General features: G+C 42.2%; 1 protein-coding gene and 1 non-coding gene across 3 annotated transcripts; one reads left to right on the forward strand and one right to left on the reverse strand.

Annotated features, from left to right (window-relative positions):
- Positions 1–3905: 3905 nt before the first annotated feature.
- Trnap-cgg (transfer RNA proline (anticodon CGG)) lies at positions 3906–3977 on the reverse strand. Its single transcript has one exon. It is a non-coding gene; the product is annotated as a tRNA-Pro (tRNA).
- Positions 3978–5731: 1754 nt separating this feature from the next.
- Positions 5732–15412, forward strand: LOC145459058 (uncharacterized). Of its 2 annotated transcripts, XM_080337645.1 has the most exons (18): positions 5732–5922; positions 8389–8594; positions 9516–9597; positions 9652–9835; positions 9895–9957; positions 10032–10077; positions 10154–10244; positions 10309–10452; positions 11567–11733; positions 11794–11894; positions 12318–12821; positions 12890–13027; positions 13085–13178; positions 13522–13582; positions 13692–13828; positions 14464–14524; positions 14643–14779; positions 15054–15412. In XM_080337645.1, exons 2-18 carry the CDS (start codon positions 8443–8445, stop codon positions 15142–15144), a joined length of 2253 nt encoding a protein of 750 aa, XP_080193771.1. In that variant the 5' UTR covers positions 5732–5922; positions 8389–8442; the 3' UTR covers positions 15145–15412. The 2 variants fall into 2 exon arrangements, with proteins under 2 accessions (XP_080193771.1, XP_080193772.1); XM_080337646.1 differs by lacking the exon at positions 5732–5922 and having other exon boundaries at positions 8346–8594.
- Positions 15413–19272: the final 3860 nt, after the last annotated feature.

The following is a 19272-nucleotide window of genomic DNA, read 5'->3' on the forward strand; positions in this document are numbered from 1 at the left end:
ATCGTAGATGCGTGTTTCAAGCTAACATGGTTATGATGCTGTGAGTATTGTGTGTCCTGGAACTGAACCAAACGTGGAATTAGTAAATCTATGAACAGATCGCTGCTCATAGATTTTAATTTCAATCCTGTTCTAAGAATCGGGACAACCGATTTTCATCTACATAGTTTTGACAAATTGGTTATTGAGGTCGACCAGCCAATGAAATCTCGCCATGTTTCTGACGTGTGTACGATATCATCATAGCAATGTTTGTTTTGTTTTAAATAGGAACATATATAATCTCCATATGTCCTCACTATATAGTCTCAATTTTACATAGTGCGGCCCGCGAATGACTTTAGATGTTGAATGCGGCCCGCGAGCTCAAAAGTTTGCCCACCCCTGGTGTACAGGTACAGGCGTCAGGCGAACTCTGTATCCACTTTTTTGCCTTCTCGAAATTAGATGTCAAACGTGAACGACTTGTTCCTAGTGGTGACAACAGTGAAATCACCTGCCGGATACGTTTATGGCCTACAATGATATATATGTATATATATTTCCGGTCCCTGTCTTGAACAGACGGAAGAATTACTCTTACCAGGACTACATCGTCATGCAGCGATGCAGCGATGTCGGGGTTCCAATTAAAGCCTTTATCGATAACCCCGATTTATTTTCAGCCGATATTCAACAGTTATGGCATCTAGCTTGAGGCGCATTTCCCAAATTGTAGAGCAAATATTTGACTTGAAGAGATTTGCAGTCCATGCTATATGCTTGGACAATATGGATGGATACGAAATATACCAGAAAGGTTGCATCATGGACATCTGTAACCTATAATACGTGATATATCAGTGTTTCCAGCCTAACAGCGGCAGATTTTAGTTATCTGACTATCTACTGAGACGTTGTGACGTCACCAAAATGGCCGATATTTGTTTGTCTCTATAATGGCCGATACCGTTGGATAGCGTAGTGGTGACGACAAGCGCCTACGAATCGGGCGGCCCCGATTCGATTCCCATCGGAGGTTCATCTGGGCTCCTCTTCCCCCGCCGTCACCGTTCTTACGGCGACAAAAAACTTCCAGACAAAGACCCGACGAAAGAAAGCACTCACAAGGAATGAAAATAACTAGAATGGGCCGTGGCTTCAAAAAGTATCAACACCGAAAAGAACTGTTACATTGGGCACTCTGGGCCGAGGAGGATGTCAGTCTAAAAGGATCGCAACTGCGTGCCGTTCGATATCCTCCTATCTGTTCATTACATCGCATTGTGTCTTATCGCATTGTACATTGTGTGTGACTTGTTCCGATGAAAAATATAACCCAACGATTATTATTGCAAAGTGCGATATCGACTCGATATTATCCGTAAATCGATAATATTCGGTCGGGATCTGGTTAAACACTGCCGCCACGACACCAATGTTTGATGGTTCGAGTCTCGGCTCTGCCATGTTTCTATGTGTCGGAGGTTTATCTGGGCTCCTCATCGCCGATCCCGCTGTAATTACAGTGCCTTGAAAAGCCCAGAGGAGGAGAGAGTCGAACTCATGAAAGAAGGCAGCAAACGACCAGGAAAAGGACGCAAGAGAAAAGCGGAGAAATACATTATGAAATATAGCCTACTGTGCGGGCGCAAATGACCGAAGTGTTTACAAGCGCCGATTATTTCAATAAAACAAACAAACAATACCGAATCGGGCTCATACTGATTGCGTTTTTTCCGAAAGTATTTACACAACAATGATATAATTGTATAAATTTTGAAAAGAAAATTGGTCTTTTTGAAACCGTATTTGTTTGAAACACTCTTCAAAACATGTTTTAAAGAAAGGTTTTAAAACTACTCTTCTTTTAAATGCGACCCTAGTAAAGGCGTATACCAGATTGGTGCGATTGCTGTGGAGAATGATTACGGAGACCGTCACCTGTATTAAAGTGATTGGAATCCTAATTCATACTGAAGTTCCTTAAAGGGTGAATTTTCGCGTTCCGCGCGATTTGCCTCCAATGCACGCGTGTTTCTCTTTATGTAGACCCAATTTCATATTTTTTCATTCTCTCATCAGCATTCATAACCGTCCATACCACCAAACAATGTGTTGGGGTTGCTAGCAGCCCAGTTGGATTTCGTGATATGACGATAAGGGGGGCGCAAAATTTTTCACTGTCAAAAAGGGGGGCGTGTCTAAAAAAAGGTTGAGAACCACTGGTCTAGTATATATAATTCGAAGTGTGCGACGAGCGCTAATAGGGCAGATGATTAATTCACCTCGGCTAGCAATTGTGTTTTTGAAAATGAGTAGTTACAAAAATTTGGTACGTCATGCAATACGAGGGCTCGTCCGGGATTTGAACCCGGGACCTCTCGCACCCTAAGCGAGAATCATACCCCTAGACCAGGGGTGGGCAAACTTTTGAGCTCGCGGGCCGCATTCAACATCTAAAGTCATTCGCGGGCCGCACTATGTAAAATTGAGACTATATAGTGAGGACATATGGAGATTATATATGTTCCTATTTAAAACAAAACAAACATTGCTATGATGATATCGTACACACGTCAGAAACATGGCGAGATTTCATTGGCTGGTCGACCTCAATAACCAATTTGTCAAAACTATGTAGATGAAAATCGGTTGTCCCGATTCTTAGAACAGGATTGAAATTAAAATCTATGAGCAGCGATCTGTTCATAGATTTACTAATTCCACGTTTGGTTCAGTTCCAGGACACACAATACTCACAGCATCATAACCATGTTAGCTTGAAACACGCATCTACGATGTGTGGATAAAATATAAATACCCCAATTCTACGCATACAGAGAACGAATCTACCTAAGACACGCGTAAATCGTTTGTATAAGCACATCACTGAAATAATTAAAACTGAAGTGGCCAATATGAAATCCCACTCGTTATCCGAGTTACATCAATTTCGTTTAGGATTTCTGTGATGTTTAGTATATAGTTGAAACCTTTCAAACTGCGTGGGCCTTGGGATCGGGCTGTCGCGTCAGAAATTAAACATAAAGTAAGAAAGTATTTACCTTAAAACAGTGGCTCTCAAATTTTTTGTGACATGCCCCCCCCCTTATGATGGTGAAAAATTTCGCGCCACCCTTATCGTAATATCACAAAACGCAACTATAGGGTGCTAGCAAACCTAACAGATAGTTAGATGGCACGGAAGGTTACGAATGTGGATCAGGAATTTTTCAATATGAAATTTAGACTAAATACACAGTAACAATCATGACGGGAATGAGAATCGCGCGGAGCGCGAAAAATTTTTTCAGTGGAGGGGGGCGCACCCCAGTTTTAGAACCACTGTCTTCAAATTATCATGGTGAAATATACTAAGAAAAAGTTTAATTAAGTCCCTGCATTATTTCGATTTTTAGTACGGATTTTATCAATATTTTTAAAAAGTTTCTTTTGACTCTCGCGGGCCGCACAGAACGGTGTGGCGGGCCGCATGCGGCCCGCGGGCCGTAGTTTGCCCACCCCTGCCCTAGACCAACGAGCCGACAAGGACTATTGCGGCGGTTTATAAATTGACCTCGGCTAGAAAGTTAGGCAAAATTATAGGGTCAGACAGGAGTGAATCCGGAACCTCTTGACTCAAAGAGAGAATCACGCCACTAGACTGCGGTGATCAGATCGGCAGCGAAGTTGAATCGTCTCAACAACGAAATGGTCATTTTGAAATCAGTGTGGCACAAATATGAAACATGAACGCTGATGTCGCGACTTAAACCTTGGGCGAGCACGCGAGCTTGAAACGAGAACCATACCGCTCGTCTAACGAGCAAACATAATAAAAAAAAATGTGAACCTCGCAGCTCACAATAAAAGTATTTTTTCGAAGACATTCGCTGCGAAAATTAGGGAAAGGTTCCGAAACGGGGCTCGTCCGGGATTTGAACCCGGGACCTCTCGCACCCGAAGCGAGAATCATACCCCTAGACCAACGAGCCGACGAGGTGTTGAACGAACAGCGAAATTTATTCACCTCAATGACAAAATGATACACCAATCTTAGTCACCAAAATGTTTGAGGAGTGGTTACGTGTGTTCGGCATGTCCGTGATTAGAGTAAAAGTGTTTTCATGTACTAAACTATCATTTGGAAGGCTGCGACCGAGGTTTTCTGAATTAAAAAATCGGAACAACCCTATTGGTCATATCCCAGCATACGAAACATCCAACAAGTCGTTGCTGAAGAGATTCGGTGTCCTAAACACAGAAGATATGCGGAAACTAGAAATCGCCAACAAGTGTATGTATCAGTTCCACTGCGATCGTTTCCCCGAATATTTCAATGACTTTTTTTTTACCTCGGAAACAAAAGCGCACAAGTACAACAAACGCGCATCAACGTCGTCCAAATATCATATGATAGACCGAAAAGATCATCGCCCCATCAAATATACCGGCCCTGATGTGTAGAACAGTAACCCGTCGGCCATCCGACAGTCGACGAGCATGTCCACATTCAAGTCGAAATACAAGCAATTACTACTGAATGAATACTAGTCCACCCTCAAGATTACCGGACCACGACTGACCTATCGATCTCGCCTTCCATGACATACCACCTCATTTCTTGTTGCTTGCTTTTTTCCTATACTATCTTCTTTACTTTTCATTCAGTGAGCATACCTCCTCTTTACATCGCCTAGGCCAAGGTAGGTGTCTGATTCTATAGACTACTCCAAGTCGCTTCGACACTTTCCTATCGTTTCATTGTATCGGATTTTGTGGTGTATTGAACTGATAAAAATTGCTAATAAACCAATGACGATGATGCTGTACAATGTCACGCGCGTTAGCGAAAATGGCATATATGCAACGTCGGGATTGACCCACAGCATTGCCACAAATAGCAATGAAATATTTGTGGTCGAAAAATTACCCAATCTTCTTCAATATGATGTAGAAAGATGGGCATTATATTATTTACTGTTGAAAAACGTGCATATATTCAAATTTTCCTCATCATTCATACTGTTATGTCGTCTTAACGAGACATCGTTACTCGGGTCGTGACCTGTAGGGAACACCTGACACTGGCTCACAGAAACGCTGGGGTTTCAGGGAACACCGGTTGAAACCACAGACTTACATCGATACGACGCCTTCGATATTCTACAGTGTCACCAACCGTTTACCGCAATTCTTTCCGTCCAGCAGGAATTCAATGCATAAATTAAGATGCGTTTCTACATTGCCGTGTCTCCACGGTGCCCACATATACGTCCCATGCGATGCCGTTCCGTGTACAGATTTAAACATCACACCTAAGAGTCTAAATAGATAGAAATATGAACCAGGGCGTGTTGACGCACGCCGATTCTCCTCCACGGGGGTATACGCGATAGGTGGATCGTGCGGTGTAAATGCACGGTGCAGGTGGGGCCTGTATATCCAAGTGGTTTAATTGCGACGTATGCATACAAAGGTCTGCACGATGTATTTCAAGTGTCCCGCAGTGATATTCGTTTGAGTAATCTGTTTGAGCCATTCAAAATGTATTCCGTGATTATCGTTCTATGGAGTTCGAACTTGCATTGTTCCAGTCACACGGTAAATGCGCTCAGCGTGCTCATCAATTGAAAGAATATATTTTCTCACCACTTTGCAAACCCTTGCCAGGTGTGAGATCTCTCCCTCCAGCTTTGTAACCAAATTTGACTTACTATAGCTTATAAGAAGCTGGTAGAAGCTGATGAGGCTGGTGAGTACGTGCGTTTTACGTGATTGCCGTGGTGTTCTGGTGACTATCGGACACTTGCACAATGCATGGATAACTGGATGGATAAGGATACGGATATACAGCTGATGCCGCATCTGAACGTCCTGGAGAGCGAGGCCATTACAACTACGCGTCCAATGCTGATCAAGATCACCATTTGAAGCTAGGTAATTAATTATTCACACGTAACTTCATGTTATTTGCTAATGGCACTTATCCATCGTAATGAATCTGCACTGCTACGAATATCTTTATATAGCACACCCTAATATCGCGTATTCGGCGGTGTATAGTGTCGCACTGTATACCGTGTTTCAAGGGTGAATCCATAGTGTGTGTGGGTGCGACTGTGCGTGCATATTTTCTGAACAGTGTGTGCTACTGGAGTTGAAAATTACCGGTAAGCAGGCAATTGCGGGCAGCGCAGAACAATAAGTTGGCAATCTGTTCCGTTTGCGCGGTGTGATGCGGCACCCACAATGATACTTTACTATATGATGAGATCGATTAAATAGGTTAAATTGTTTACCTTGATTTAATAGATGTAAAATTCACCGCATTCGATAAAGTAATATAAAACAAAATGAAGGAACAGTCCCATTCAGTATCCATTTTATGCAACCTCTAGCCAGGAACATGACGTTATTTGCACTGACAAGAACGTGGTAGGGAACTCGCAGCGGCCCAGCGGGTATCACAATTATACGCCGTAACTAATTAGTATTGGCTATCTTGATTGCGTGGCTCGCAAGGTGCCGATCATGTCTCTCTATAGGTTTCTCTCGGACGGGAACCTATCGTACACAATTCGTGCTTATCGTTGTCAGCAGCCAAAACGAAGGTGATTAAACCGCGCGTAGTGTGCGCCTACTAATTATTATAATTTGAATGATGACAGACGCCAATTATACGTGTCAATTGACCGTATGGTTACCTATATTTGTTCACACACAATTTTAGTTAGTTCTTAACAAGTAATTATGAAAACGCCATGGTACCCTTAACAGGAAGTGTGCCCCGGGAAGAAAGGTCTGTTCTTTGAAGTAAACATCAAAATTTAGTTTCAAATGTCCTAGAAACAGCCGAGTACAGCCTGAAACATATTGCAAAGAGCTAAATTGAAACCGTCTCGTCCACGTCCCATCTTCGTGCAATCAACTAGTCCCACCCTTACCACATCTCGGGCAGCATGGAGCTGCAGATACATCTTTATGTATACATTGGTATATTTCTGAAATTGTAGCCAGCAACTTCAATGATGGTATTTTGTTAGGGGCTAACGTACATTCTTCCGATGATGATAGGATATCTCTTCTGCCGGTGCAAACTGCTTGTTTTGATTGGCGAGAGAGCATAGTAGTATAATCCACAGCTTCAACACCAATGGGTTGCGGGTTCGAGTCCGAACGAGGTCGACTTCAGAATTCCTAACCAAGTGTTGGAGGTTTATCTAGGCTCCTCCTCGCCATCTCATTCACGTAAGCGGTGTCTTATAAAACGCCTAGCAATGAGACGTGCTATAAGTCGGCATCTATGGAATAAAAATGAAGAGAATTGGCCTGGTGTAAATCACCATAGTAGTCGACTAACACCATGAATACCACAAACAACAACAAATTTTTTTTATTACGCATGCGGTCGTACCGGCATCTGTGCGTAATGCGTATATTCCAGGGGTTCTCAAACTGGTCGGAGCGCCTCCTTAGGGGTGCGTGAGCGTATCCGAAAGGGGCGCGCGAATTCGCCAGCGCGAAATGAAGTTTACGAACTCGGGATGAGTTTAATTTGTGCTGAAACTTCCAAATCTCCACAACGACAATAATCGAAAATATATTTCGATCTTAAATGTCGCAGTAGCGTTGTACTATCCATACACCGATGTTGGACTGTGACTGATACCGGACCTTGCGCCGATCAGGAGATGTAGCTGAATTAGAATTAGCTGGTGAATGCGAGTGGGTGTTAGCTGGCTGTCTGTCAAGCATCTATGCAGAATGCGTAGAATTACAAAAAGTACTGGAGAAATAAAATATTTGCTTGTCAGGTCATATCATATACCATGTAAAATATGCCTTTTGAATCTACGAAGCAAGAACGTTGCATAACGTCGAAGTAGCCACTCCGAGTACACTTGATTAAGACGCATTTTGTAGAATGACACTCTTAAGAAGAGCATTTTAAGGCAAACCAAGAGTAATCAATTGAATTCTTCTCTTGCCGAACACCTGCGACCCGAAAAGAAAAATCTTGGGTTGTATACCCTGACCAATGAACATGAGACGACAAATTGATTTACCGCTTAATTCAGCGAAACGGCTATAGTTTATTAACCGGTCGAAAGAAGAAATAATAATGTTCCTGCTTTGTCCCAATGCTTATCAAAAAATTCAAGACACGAATGGATTCACGGTGATAATGTAGCTTCCCTATAATAACAAATGACTTGTTCAATTGTTTAATTAACGATGGCGGATATGTTTTGCATGAAAAGATACTTGATAATCGCGACGCGTTGATTAAACATTAAAGACCGCAGTCTCTACTCTTATCAGTACGTTTCTATCTTAATTGCACACCAATACACAGGGTTACCTAAGCTTGCGCTTATATGCGCTTTCGATTCTAAACAAAAGGAGTGCGACGCCCGGATTTTACGTGAGCAAGGAGCGGACGCCACTGCTTCAAGTATGGAGAATTCAAGGACAGCGCATAGATGGATTTTTACGGAAGATCAGCTTCGAAATTCGCCCAGTCGGAAGAAAATTAGCGCAGCGACCGAGTCTGATTACAGGCGGCAAGCTGCGTATCTGATCAGAGACGTTGCGCAGCAGCTTAATTTGTAAGTCTCCAAAATATTATCGTACATTTGACTGCGTTTAGCCCGTTTTCGCTCCACGGAATTGGTTACAGAAGTAGCTGATGGCCAGCATCGTACTTAGATGCAACCGTTTTAAACAAGGGCCTTCTTTTAAACATGTTTGTTTCAAATAGCTTTTTGTTTTAAATGCAACCCTAGCCACTAGAGCAGTGGTTCTCAACCTTTTTTCAGACACGCCCCCCTTCATGATAGTGAAAAATTTTGCGCCCGCCCTTATCGTCATATCACAAAATCCAACCGGGATGCTAACAACCCCAACAGATTGTTTGATGGCATGGAAGGTTATGACTGTTGATGTAAGAATTAATAAATATGAAATTCGGTAAATATATAGAGAAACACGCGTGAATTGGGTGTAAATCGCGCAGAGCACGTAATTTTTTTCAGTTGACCGCTTCTTCGCCCCCCCTTGAGATGCTTTCACGCCCCCCAAGAGGGGCGCGCCCCCCAGGTTGAGAACCACTGCACTAGAGAGTGCTGATTTTCTGCAGTACGACAGCGTTCCAAATATACCTAGATATTGCAATGTTGCAATTACTGGGTGGGTGGAACGCTGTTAAGCAGTTTATGTATATAGGACCGACAGATAAAGGGTTATGGTAAATTATAAAATCACTGTCATTTGGCAAATTGTACGCTAAAAATCTCCAATTAGATAATTGAAAATGTAGCTTATTATCTGACTGCAATATAATTCAGGCGTGAATTTTGCCATTATATTAGCTGATAGGCAGCCCTCAGAGCGACTTTTTGAGTCTATTCTCTAAAATCCACTAATGTCTGGGTTCGGGTGTAGTCACATATATCACTTAGCGTCCATGCATGTATATTATGTTGATTATTATCTACACTTTATGTTAACGTCGACTGTACGTTTTACAGAAATCAACTGGTCATCAGTACAGCGATCGTTTACATGAACAGATTCTATATGTGCCATTCGTTCAAAACCGTTTCCAGAAATGTGAGTATAGTGGAGTCCACACTTTATGCGTTATTAATAGAAGCAAACTTCCAGGATATCGCGATTGCGGCGTTGTTTCTGTCTGCTAAAATTGAAGAGTGTCCGAAGAAACTAGAACATGTTATCCGCACGCGTCACATGCTTGTGAACCCCGGCACGCCGCAGCCAGACTTGAAAAGTTATAATTCCGTTGCAGAAGACATCGAAGATCACGAGTTGATACTGCTGCAAACACTAGGTAAATATTGTCTTGCTTTATTTCGTTCCATTGTGCTGCATAATTGTTTTTTGTTTTAGGTTTCGACCTCATGGTTGACCATCCGCATAAATATATTGTGCAATGCGCGCGACACGTTCGAGGTAGGATATATTCAAGAATACCTATGACACTTATTTATTCATTCACTTATCGTGTGTTGTTTCCTTCAATATAGCAAGCATACAACTTTCTCAAATGGCATACTCCATAGCAACTTACAGGTGAGTTATTGCTGGTTTTATGCATACGACATCAATCGTATTTTACTATCTTAGCGATGTTTTATTTTTTATTCAGCCTTCTCGTGACGCATTTCTGCTTGAAATACAAGCCGACTGAAGTAGCCGCGATGTGCATCCGACTAGCTTGCAAATGGATGGATACGGGGGTTGGTTTCGAGACGGAAAAATGCCGATACTTGTGTAGTTATACGTACAGTCACTTGCCGGCAGGTTTTATTAACATCGGACGAAAAGCCGTGCTGGAAGACCTTGGATACAACCATCTCTGGCGAATTAGTGGAATGTATGGTGTCTGAGTTCCTTACAATATTAAAAAGGTATCCCAAGATGTTGCAGAAACTGAAAAGTTTTGCGGTGAGTATAACAATAGTACATTCTTAGCGGGAAAAAGTGTGTAAAGGGGTGTCAAGATACACCTGTGGTAAAATCAAATATAACATTATACTCCAAATGATGCTCGCAGGTATAGGACGGTAGGAAGGTATTCACGTAAGCCCTTCTATAGAATTTATAATCACGATATACTTCCGAATTAGTTTCTACTTTTGCGTCCCACCCTTGCCATCCTATGCACACTCTTTACGGTCAGTGTGTCGTGTTTGCCTAGTGAAGCTGCAATGGCTTAACTGATCGTAAAATGCCTTTTCTGAAATTGAATAGGCCATTCTCCAGCGATATAATCGTCATGGATTCCCTGCGGAACTAAAGTTTTACATGGGTAATCTCGTGTCCCGCGGCTTCGGCGAACAAGTGACTTATCATTTTTCGAAGAACCAGGGTTGTAATGACTCGAGTCCTTCTCGAGTCACGATTTTCTGATGACTCGACTTGGACTCGAGTCATTGCGCATGACTCGAACCCAGTCATTTGACTCGAGACTAGGGAAGGCCAAGGCCGACATTTCATTTTAATTTCAAAGAATAGTTAAGTAGCCACACTATTCGGAGTTCGTCTAAAATGCGACCATAAACCGCTGAAAGTGAGGAAAATTGGTATATTATAAATACGAACCAATCGATATCACCAAACAGAATTTTCAAAAGTCGCTTTAACAAGACTTTAACTCGAAACTAAGCAGTCAACACAATGTCGTGGATTCGTTCTCGAGTCATAATACCATGACTTGGACTTGACCCGGTGGTGAATTGAAAATGACTCGACATGACTCGAGTCAAAACTATAAAAGTGAGATTGACTTGTGACTCGGAGCCTTGTGACTTGTTTACAATCCTGCAAAGAACATATATCCATATCCAAGGCTTACTTATCAAATCAAAATGAGTTTGCTATGTCTGACGTTACACCGTAAATTTCTAACTCCTATTTCTGCATTACTGCAGTTTTCATTCCGATGATATTCATTTAAACATGAATAAATGCTCGAATATAACAACAGCATTGAACGGTCAAATTTTTTACCGCTTAATTAAGAGGATGAATCGGTAATTATATATTGATGATGTTCCAGGGAAACCCACCGCCGAAAGATACGCCTAACCGGTTGGAACCGTGCGCTACGAAAGGTCCAGATCAAGATCAGACTTCGGGTCGTCCCAAAACGAAGCCTTGTGCAGCCGAGACGAACCGACCCGTTCCAAAACAGTCTCCAGATGCGATCGCTGCTATCAGCTCCAAGTAAGTTTGCGTGTGTTATCGCGACTTTGCGATGTGATCAATCAAAATTTCCTCAAACAGTACAAGAATCGTCAAATCAAAGACCCTGACCGTCGTTCAGTACCAACAAAGGACGAAGATGTCACAATTGGAGAAAAAATCGAAGGACCAATTCGCTAATGGTAAGTTCACTTTATTGACGCATCTTCGGCGCTTTCTGCCTATATACATCTGTAGTTGTGAAAGATGGGTTGGTACATTATATGAGTTAGTTTCGTTACATCAGCTAAACTGAACTGTCTGGGTGATGAGTTTACCTGATTTCATTTGAGACATGAATGTGCTAACAAGTTGATAAGCGACAGTAATGTCTAAGCTATTTATCGACACGTATGTATCTGTGCACGGCGCGGTAGACGGCTAGACGGCCTAGACATTTTTATCTTCTCATTAAGTATCCATGGACCGTGCACTTATCAATAGAGGTAAATAGATTGTTTCGTTGATCAGATTTAGAATTGCTGCAGACAGCAAGTAGCAATACAAAGATAATGAGGTTCCAGCGATCGTCCAAGAATTTAACCTTTGTTATTCGTATCATTCAGTATCAAAGTCACAATCGTCCACTCCCGCCGTTCAGAAGAAATCTGACTTCGAAGCGGTAAATCATGGAAAAGCCGCTGCATCCCAACATCGCATGAAAACAGCAGCAGTCCAGTCGCGATCAACCATTTCCGCCGGTCAGAAGAAAGCTAACCGCCGGGTTCAACATCACACAAAAGCTTCTGCATCCCAACATCGAATGAAAACATCACCAGCAGTGAAACCGCAATCAACTATTCCTGCCGTTCAGAAGAAAGCTGATCTCCGAGTTGAACAGCACACAAAAGCTGCGCCATCCCAACATCGCTTGAAAACACCACCAGTACAAAACGGAGTACATTCAGCAAGCCACTCGTACCGGGAGCAGGTTCAAATGAGTTCGCCGTTGGAAATGTCGAGTTTAAAAGTGCCCAAAGAAGCCCGCAGACCTGAACCTAATCTCGCTTCAACAACGAAGAAGCAGAAGTCTTCAGAATCAAACTCGGTAAAAAGGCACAGAGAACCAGGTATGCTGTTAAGATATATTCATAGCGAAGCGCACGCAAATTAATTTCGTTTTCATTTGATGCATCAGATGAAGAGCGACATCAGACCAATTATTTCAACGGTTGGCGGAACCCCGCTGCCGAAGACACGGATATAGTCAAGAGAGCAAGACACGAAGTGGCCAGCAGGCCATCAACTTCAAATCCAGTCAGCACCAAACCACCAAGTAGGAAATCATCACTCTGATGTGACGTAGACTATGTATTTAACTAAATCGATCAAGGTGCGAAAAAACGAAGAATATACGATTTTTCGGAGCTCTCCGAATCGGAAGTTCAGGAGCTCCGTCAGCGATCGCGAAGATCTACCGATCAAAGGTTTGTAAACTCGGGTTCACCGAAAGCAACCACGGAGCTGTATAAAATTTAAAATTATTCGAGAGTATAACCGGTGAGTGACATTGGCCCTTGGAAGTTGACTGCCGTGGAAATTTTCGAACATTATACGATACTCGGCATTTCTGAAGTTCAACTTCTTGGGAATGTGAAAATGTGCACAATATATTCTTCTCTCGATCCTGAAAGTTTTTAGCGTTGAAAATCCATCATTCAGTCTGTAATATGCTTTGCCGAGGATATTCCTTGTGGTTTGAATAAGGAACGGCATATAGCAGCAGTACGTTCGTAACCAATATTTCCTAACATTGAAAATATTTTTCAGAAGTCTGGGCGGATATCTCTTCGATATGAGCGCCTCCGGTCAACCAACTGCTAAATTTCAAGTAAGACTTATCCGCAGATTCCATTGTGAAATCCTCTCAGCTACCGACAATACGGATTGGGATATTGAATGGTGCTTATTGACTGTAATTCCCTTTCTATGTATTTCAGAAGAAAGCGCTTCGGTCCCAAGTGCCTACAGAGCGCAAGGTTCAAGTAAAAATGAATGGAGCTATATCGAAAGCGATACCAACGAACGGACACGTCACCGCGCATTCTATACAAGCAACAGGGCCCAAAAAACTCACGTGAGACACATTTCGTATAACCGTGTGTCATGCGAAATCACGTTCTCATAGTTCCTTAATGACGGCATAGTCGTCTGACATGTTGGAGGGGCGGATCGCGCTACCCGTGCTGTGAATTTAGCAGTCATATACAACCCCGTTATAAGTCCATCGCTTTCGATCCCGTGGATCTCAGTAATTACTTGTGATATTGTACAACGATTCATCTGCCATGATTTATTATTAATTTTGGGATGCTTCTGTTACGTTTTCTGTGGCCCTGTACCAAGTATGTGTACTGTGTAGTGTTGACGTCCGCATACATTTAATATCGGTGGTAATATGGTTTTACTTAACCTTTGATCCTGAGATTGTTTTGACTATTTAAATTTGGAGACTTACATGACCTAGACTCCAACCATCTGCAGTACACACCAAATGAAAAAGCGTAAGTCCTATCGCCTCGAATAAAAACCTATGTAATACATCGATAGCCATATGACATTATGTGGTCCAGCTGTAGTTAGTTCAATCGAGATTTGCCGAGTCGAATCATGGTAAAATTGGGATTATTATCATCACAACCCTTCCTTCAACCCTACGGTGCAGCAGCAGCAGCTCAATGAGCAATATTTTAAACGGTAAATTATTTTCAGGATTCAACGCAATGGTGTTCACAATGGGACCTCCAGCAGTCGGCATCCTGCCAAAGTTAAGGTAAGACTTGAATCTTTCCAAGATGTTTAATTCGCGTATCAGTGCTCGACAGTAACTACCTATATCAATGCTCAATACTGCCTCTTTACTTGAATATATTGCCCCTTTTGTGTTTTAGAAGGAAAAGCGTCCATCCCAAATGCCAACAGAGCGCAGAGCTAAAGTGAAATCAACTGGATTGTTGGGGAAAGTGATGCCATCGAACGGACATGCCAAAACACCGTCTACACAAGTATCAGGACCGAAAATATTCAAGTGAGTAACTATTGCAACATCAACGTGTATAGTCAATGGGTCGTCGCATTTTGGCGTTATTCAAAGTCATATTGTCACGGCTCGGACTGTTAGAGGATCATAATATTGCAAGAGCTTATTCATCGCCTCTGCAGCGTATATGGAGAATTCTTTCTCTCACTGTACTGATGTTCCTGTGTGCTCGAAGTTTATCTGCAATCTATGGACAATTTTATTCTAATGGTTTTGCTCTTTACCAAGAACCGTATATGTTTAAGTTTGCGATTTCTTCCAGCGGGGATGCACTTAGCAGGAAGTACGGATTCGACCCTACAAAACCGGCGCCATCACTACCTCCAAATGACATCTTCGATAGCGATAACTGATGCATACGGATTAAAGAAGATTCGAAACACGGCAAACCACGAAATGCGGCCTTACGTTTATACTACATCAATGCAGTTCGAAACATTTTATGTAATTTTTCCTGTTTCATGTCAGTGTGAATTTGAATAAACATGTACCCACTGTGCATATTTTGATCGCATATATGCGTCACAGTGTTGTCACGATCCGATATATTAAAAATTCCTTCCACTTTGCCAGATAGCAGTAAGTAAACAGATACTTTGAATAAAATAATGTCTGGAATAAGATGCCGCAACTCAGGAGCAAGTACTTTGATGAGCAGGGAGAGTGAGAATGTGAATGCTCAATCGATTGCGCAACAATGACCAATACACTTGCGGTTTGCGTTGGTCCTCACTTGCTGATTAGCTGTGGCATCGGATTCTGTAGGTAGGCTGTTTCTCATTGCAATAACACGCCACTCCATATATATTCAAGGCCAGGGAGGAGTTTGGGGGTACGGAATTGTGTACTACTTGTGTCGCTGTTAGCATCGGAAGTCTCTGCATTGCGGTGTAACGCACCGTCATCTATCGTCAATGCTCGCCTATACCAGTCGTTCTCAACCAGCGGTCCGTTGCAAGATTCCCGCCGGTCCGCCAAATAAACTAGAATTTTCTATTTAAATTCTTAAATGCAAGAATTTAAAATTAATTAGGGAATTTGAAATTAATAAGGGAAATTAAGCGTCAAATTGTAAATAGATTAAGAAGTTTGAAACGTACTTTCTGCATGGTGTCGTAATGGACAGATCCGTCGTCTACTTTTAGTTTCAGCGTAGGCGTAGGCGTAGGCGTAGGCGTAGGCGTTTAGTACAAAACTGTTTCCAAGTAGCCTACAACTCGTTTGGCACAAGTTATTTGGGAAATCTAATGATACGTTTACAAAAAGTTCGTTAAATTCCGACAGTGCGATTAGGCGTCACTTGCCATAAATATAGAGGCTATAGCAAACAGCAAAGTCGCTCTCTTCCAGCATAACCGAACAATCACAATCTAGTGGTCTCAGATGACTTCGCTAGCTTCGAGTAGAAACTTCAACAAAACCAAGTACAAATGCATGATATCAAATAGACAACATTAAACGAAATTTGCGAAATTACTTTTGAATTGCAAACATTTCTCGTTGTGAAACTTTGGTTAAATTTTGATATTGAAAGGTAGACCGGTCCGTAACACTTGTTTTGATGTTTTACCGGTCCGCCAGGTCAAAAAGGTTGAGAACCACTGGCTGATACCACTTCTCATGATACTAGGGTCCGATGCTTAAATATATTAAGCAACTGTTGAAAATGTCATGCCTCTGCATTTACTTTCCCGGAGTCTTCCGAATCGATATGGCCCAGGGCGCGAACTGCTGGAGTAGGGAGCAGCGAGTATTCACTGTTGCTGTTAGTAAGTCAAAATGGCATCTTGTACCCGCACATAAAGTAGATGCGTGATGTTATAATATGACACGTGTGCAGGGTCGTAATGACTCGAGTCAAGATTTTCGGATGACTCGACTCGACTCGAGTCATTTTCTCAAAATACGGAAATGACTCGACTCGACTCGAGTCAATCTGTGTATTGACTCGACTTGGACTCGAGTCATTGCGCATGACTCGAAGCAAGTCATTGACTCGAGATTCAGACGGCGAAGACCGACATCTCATTGTAATTTCGAAGCCAACACGCTATTGGGATTTCGTTTGTTGGTACTGATGCTTGAAAATGCGACCAGAAACTGCTAACAGTGAGGAAAATTGATATATTATAAATGCGAACCATTCAATATCACCAAACAGAGTTAAAAAAGTGGGTTTAGGAAGACTTTAACGAGAAACTGAGCAGTCAACACAATGACTTGGACTCGGACTCGAGTCATAACACCATGACTCGGACTCGATCCTCTGTTCGCTGACTTGGACTCGGACTTGACTCCGTGGGAATTGAAAATGACTCGACTTGACTCGAGTCAAAAATATAAAAGTGAGATTGACTTGTGACTCGGAGCCTTGTGACTTGGTTACAGCCCTGCACGTGTGTGACGTATAATATAAGGCGGTGCGGCTGTTCTATTGAAAGTCTTACAGAAAGGAGAGGCTCGATCGAAACTTCAATATATACAATGCAAATATGCATTCCTAGCGTACTTGCGTTATGTCGGTCTGTTGTACAGTCGAATATCCATAATTCCGACAGCGGATAACCAAGACAATCGCTTTATTCTACAAGAATGCTCAGGAATGGAACAGACGAAAACTTTCACGTAAAAAACTTCCGTTGTACACAGGTTTGCAATACCTATAGCTATTAGCCAGGTTATATGACACAATTAACAGTGCTCCGTTCGTTTCAACACAAGCTGATGATTATGGTGTAACAATGACGATCCATGCAGTAACGATCGACAGTGTACTCATATATCGGCCTGTATTGGCCCACGAAAGCATTGTGCTTTCTAGATTTGACCTTGGCGTCAACTTCTCTATAGATGATTTCTGCCCGGCGTAAAGCTCATTGCCAATAAATCGTAGTGTTCTGTGGTGTTTTGCTACATCAAGCGAAAATGCGTTTAAGCCAGGGACCTCCAACCAAAAATTGACCAATAATCCAGCTTGGTATAGGCGTCGCCTGCCAAAACATAGCAATATCGACAAACAATGGTTCTACGATACTCCTGCATCAAGCAATCAATACACCGTTTCCAATACATGTTTTCATCCATTCCTGGAGGGCTTGCTGCCTTATGTGTTAAATCAGGGGCGGGCGACTTCTTCAGTCGGCGGACCGGATAAGGGAAAATAAAGTCCTTGGCGGGCCGGATTCCTAAATCGAAGGAATAGTCACGTCTTTATCAACCTATAGAATACATTTGTCGTTATCAATGTAAACTTTAAGGTTAAAGCATGGTAACCGAAAACAATATTTAATGAATTTATCAGCGTAATGTAGGCTACTTCAATAGCTGTCGGAGTCAATGAGAAATCTGTGGTCCATCAAAATTATTAACAAGTTCTTTGACCTCTAACTGCAAGACGAACGTAGAAACTCTTAGTGAAAAATGCTCGTGAACATCGGTTAAATTTGAACGCAGCATTATCTTGTTATTGTTGATGGCGGAAAATGTTTGCCAGCAAATGTATGCAGACCCGCGGGCCACATTATCATGGAAAACTGGAAAATACCTGCTGGCCGCTCAAAATCCAGTCTCGGGCCGGATCCGGCCCGCGGGCCGTTTGTTGCCTGCTCCTGTGTTAGATAGCAATAAAGTATAAGGGATTTGTTATATATCGTTTGGTATCGAACTACTGTGCAATACAACTAACCTGGAAAACACTTGTGCGTTTTACAAGATCAGTTCCAATTACTGCAATATAGCGCAGCTGCAATTCATTTATTACGCAACCGTACAGTATGTTTAATGGGTTATATTGTATGCCTTTACCCATGACTATAAGACAGTGGTTCCCAACCTTTTTGTCTTCACCGTTTGGGAACCACTGCTATAAGACGATAAATAAATTGATGTTCCGCTTAATTCAGCCAAACGTTATCGAAACCAAAGCGTACGAATTAAACGACTGTAGTTTATTTACCAGCCGAAAGAAGAAATACCTATATTCATGCTTTGTCCCAGTGCTTATCAAAGAATCCAAGACACGAATGGATTCACGGTGATAATATACCTCCCTTAGTATCAAATGGCCTTTTCAATAGTTTAATTAACGATGCCAGATTTGGGTTGCAAGAAATGATACTTGATAATCGCGACGCGTGGAATAAACAGTGGGGACCGCAGTCTCTACTCTTATCTGTCCATTTCTATCTTAATTGCATACCGCTAATTGGTATAACCAATACATAGGGTCACCTAAGCTTGCGATTATTTGCGCTCTTGATTCTAAACAATAGGAGTGCGACGCCCGGATTATGATGAAGTGACTTCAGGAATAACGCCTTATCAGCTCTTACATTTTTTCTTTAGCCCCAGTTGTCCATGAGGTTAGAAATACGCACCGTCTATGCCAACACAACGCATTTTACGTGAGCAAGTAGCGGACGCCACTTCTTTAAGTATGGAGAATTCAAGGACAGCGCATAGATGGATTTTTACGGAAGATC

Source organism: Botryllus schlosseri, chromosome 16, assembly GCF_051294905.1.
Source record: "Botryllus schlosseri isolate E-star chromosome 16, Bs_hap1, whole genome shotgun sequence".
In the NCBI taxonomy this organism is placed as follows: Eukaryota; Metazoa; Chordata; class Ascidiacea; order Stolidobranchia; family Styelidae; genus Botryllus; species Botryllus schlosseri.

Excerpts from the sequence above, each read along its gene's own strand:
- LOC145459058 (XM_080337645.1), top strand. The coding sequence starts at position 8,443 with ATGGAGAATTCAAGGACAGCGCATAGATGGATTTTTACGGAAGATCAG. Across the intron at positions 10,453-11,566 it reads AGAAACTGAAAAGTTTTGCG|GGAAACCCACCGCCGAAAGA; the intron begins GTGAGTATAACA and ends ATGATGTTCCAG. Across the intron at positions 13,028-13,084 it reads AGTCAGCACCAAACCACCAA|GTGCGAAAAAACGAAGAATA; the intron begins GTAGGAAATCAT and ends AAATCGATCAAG.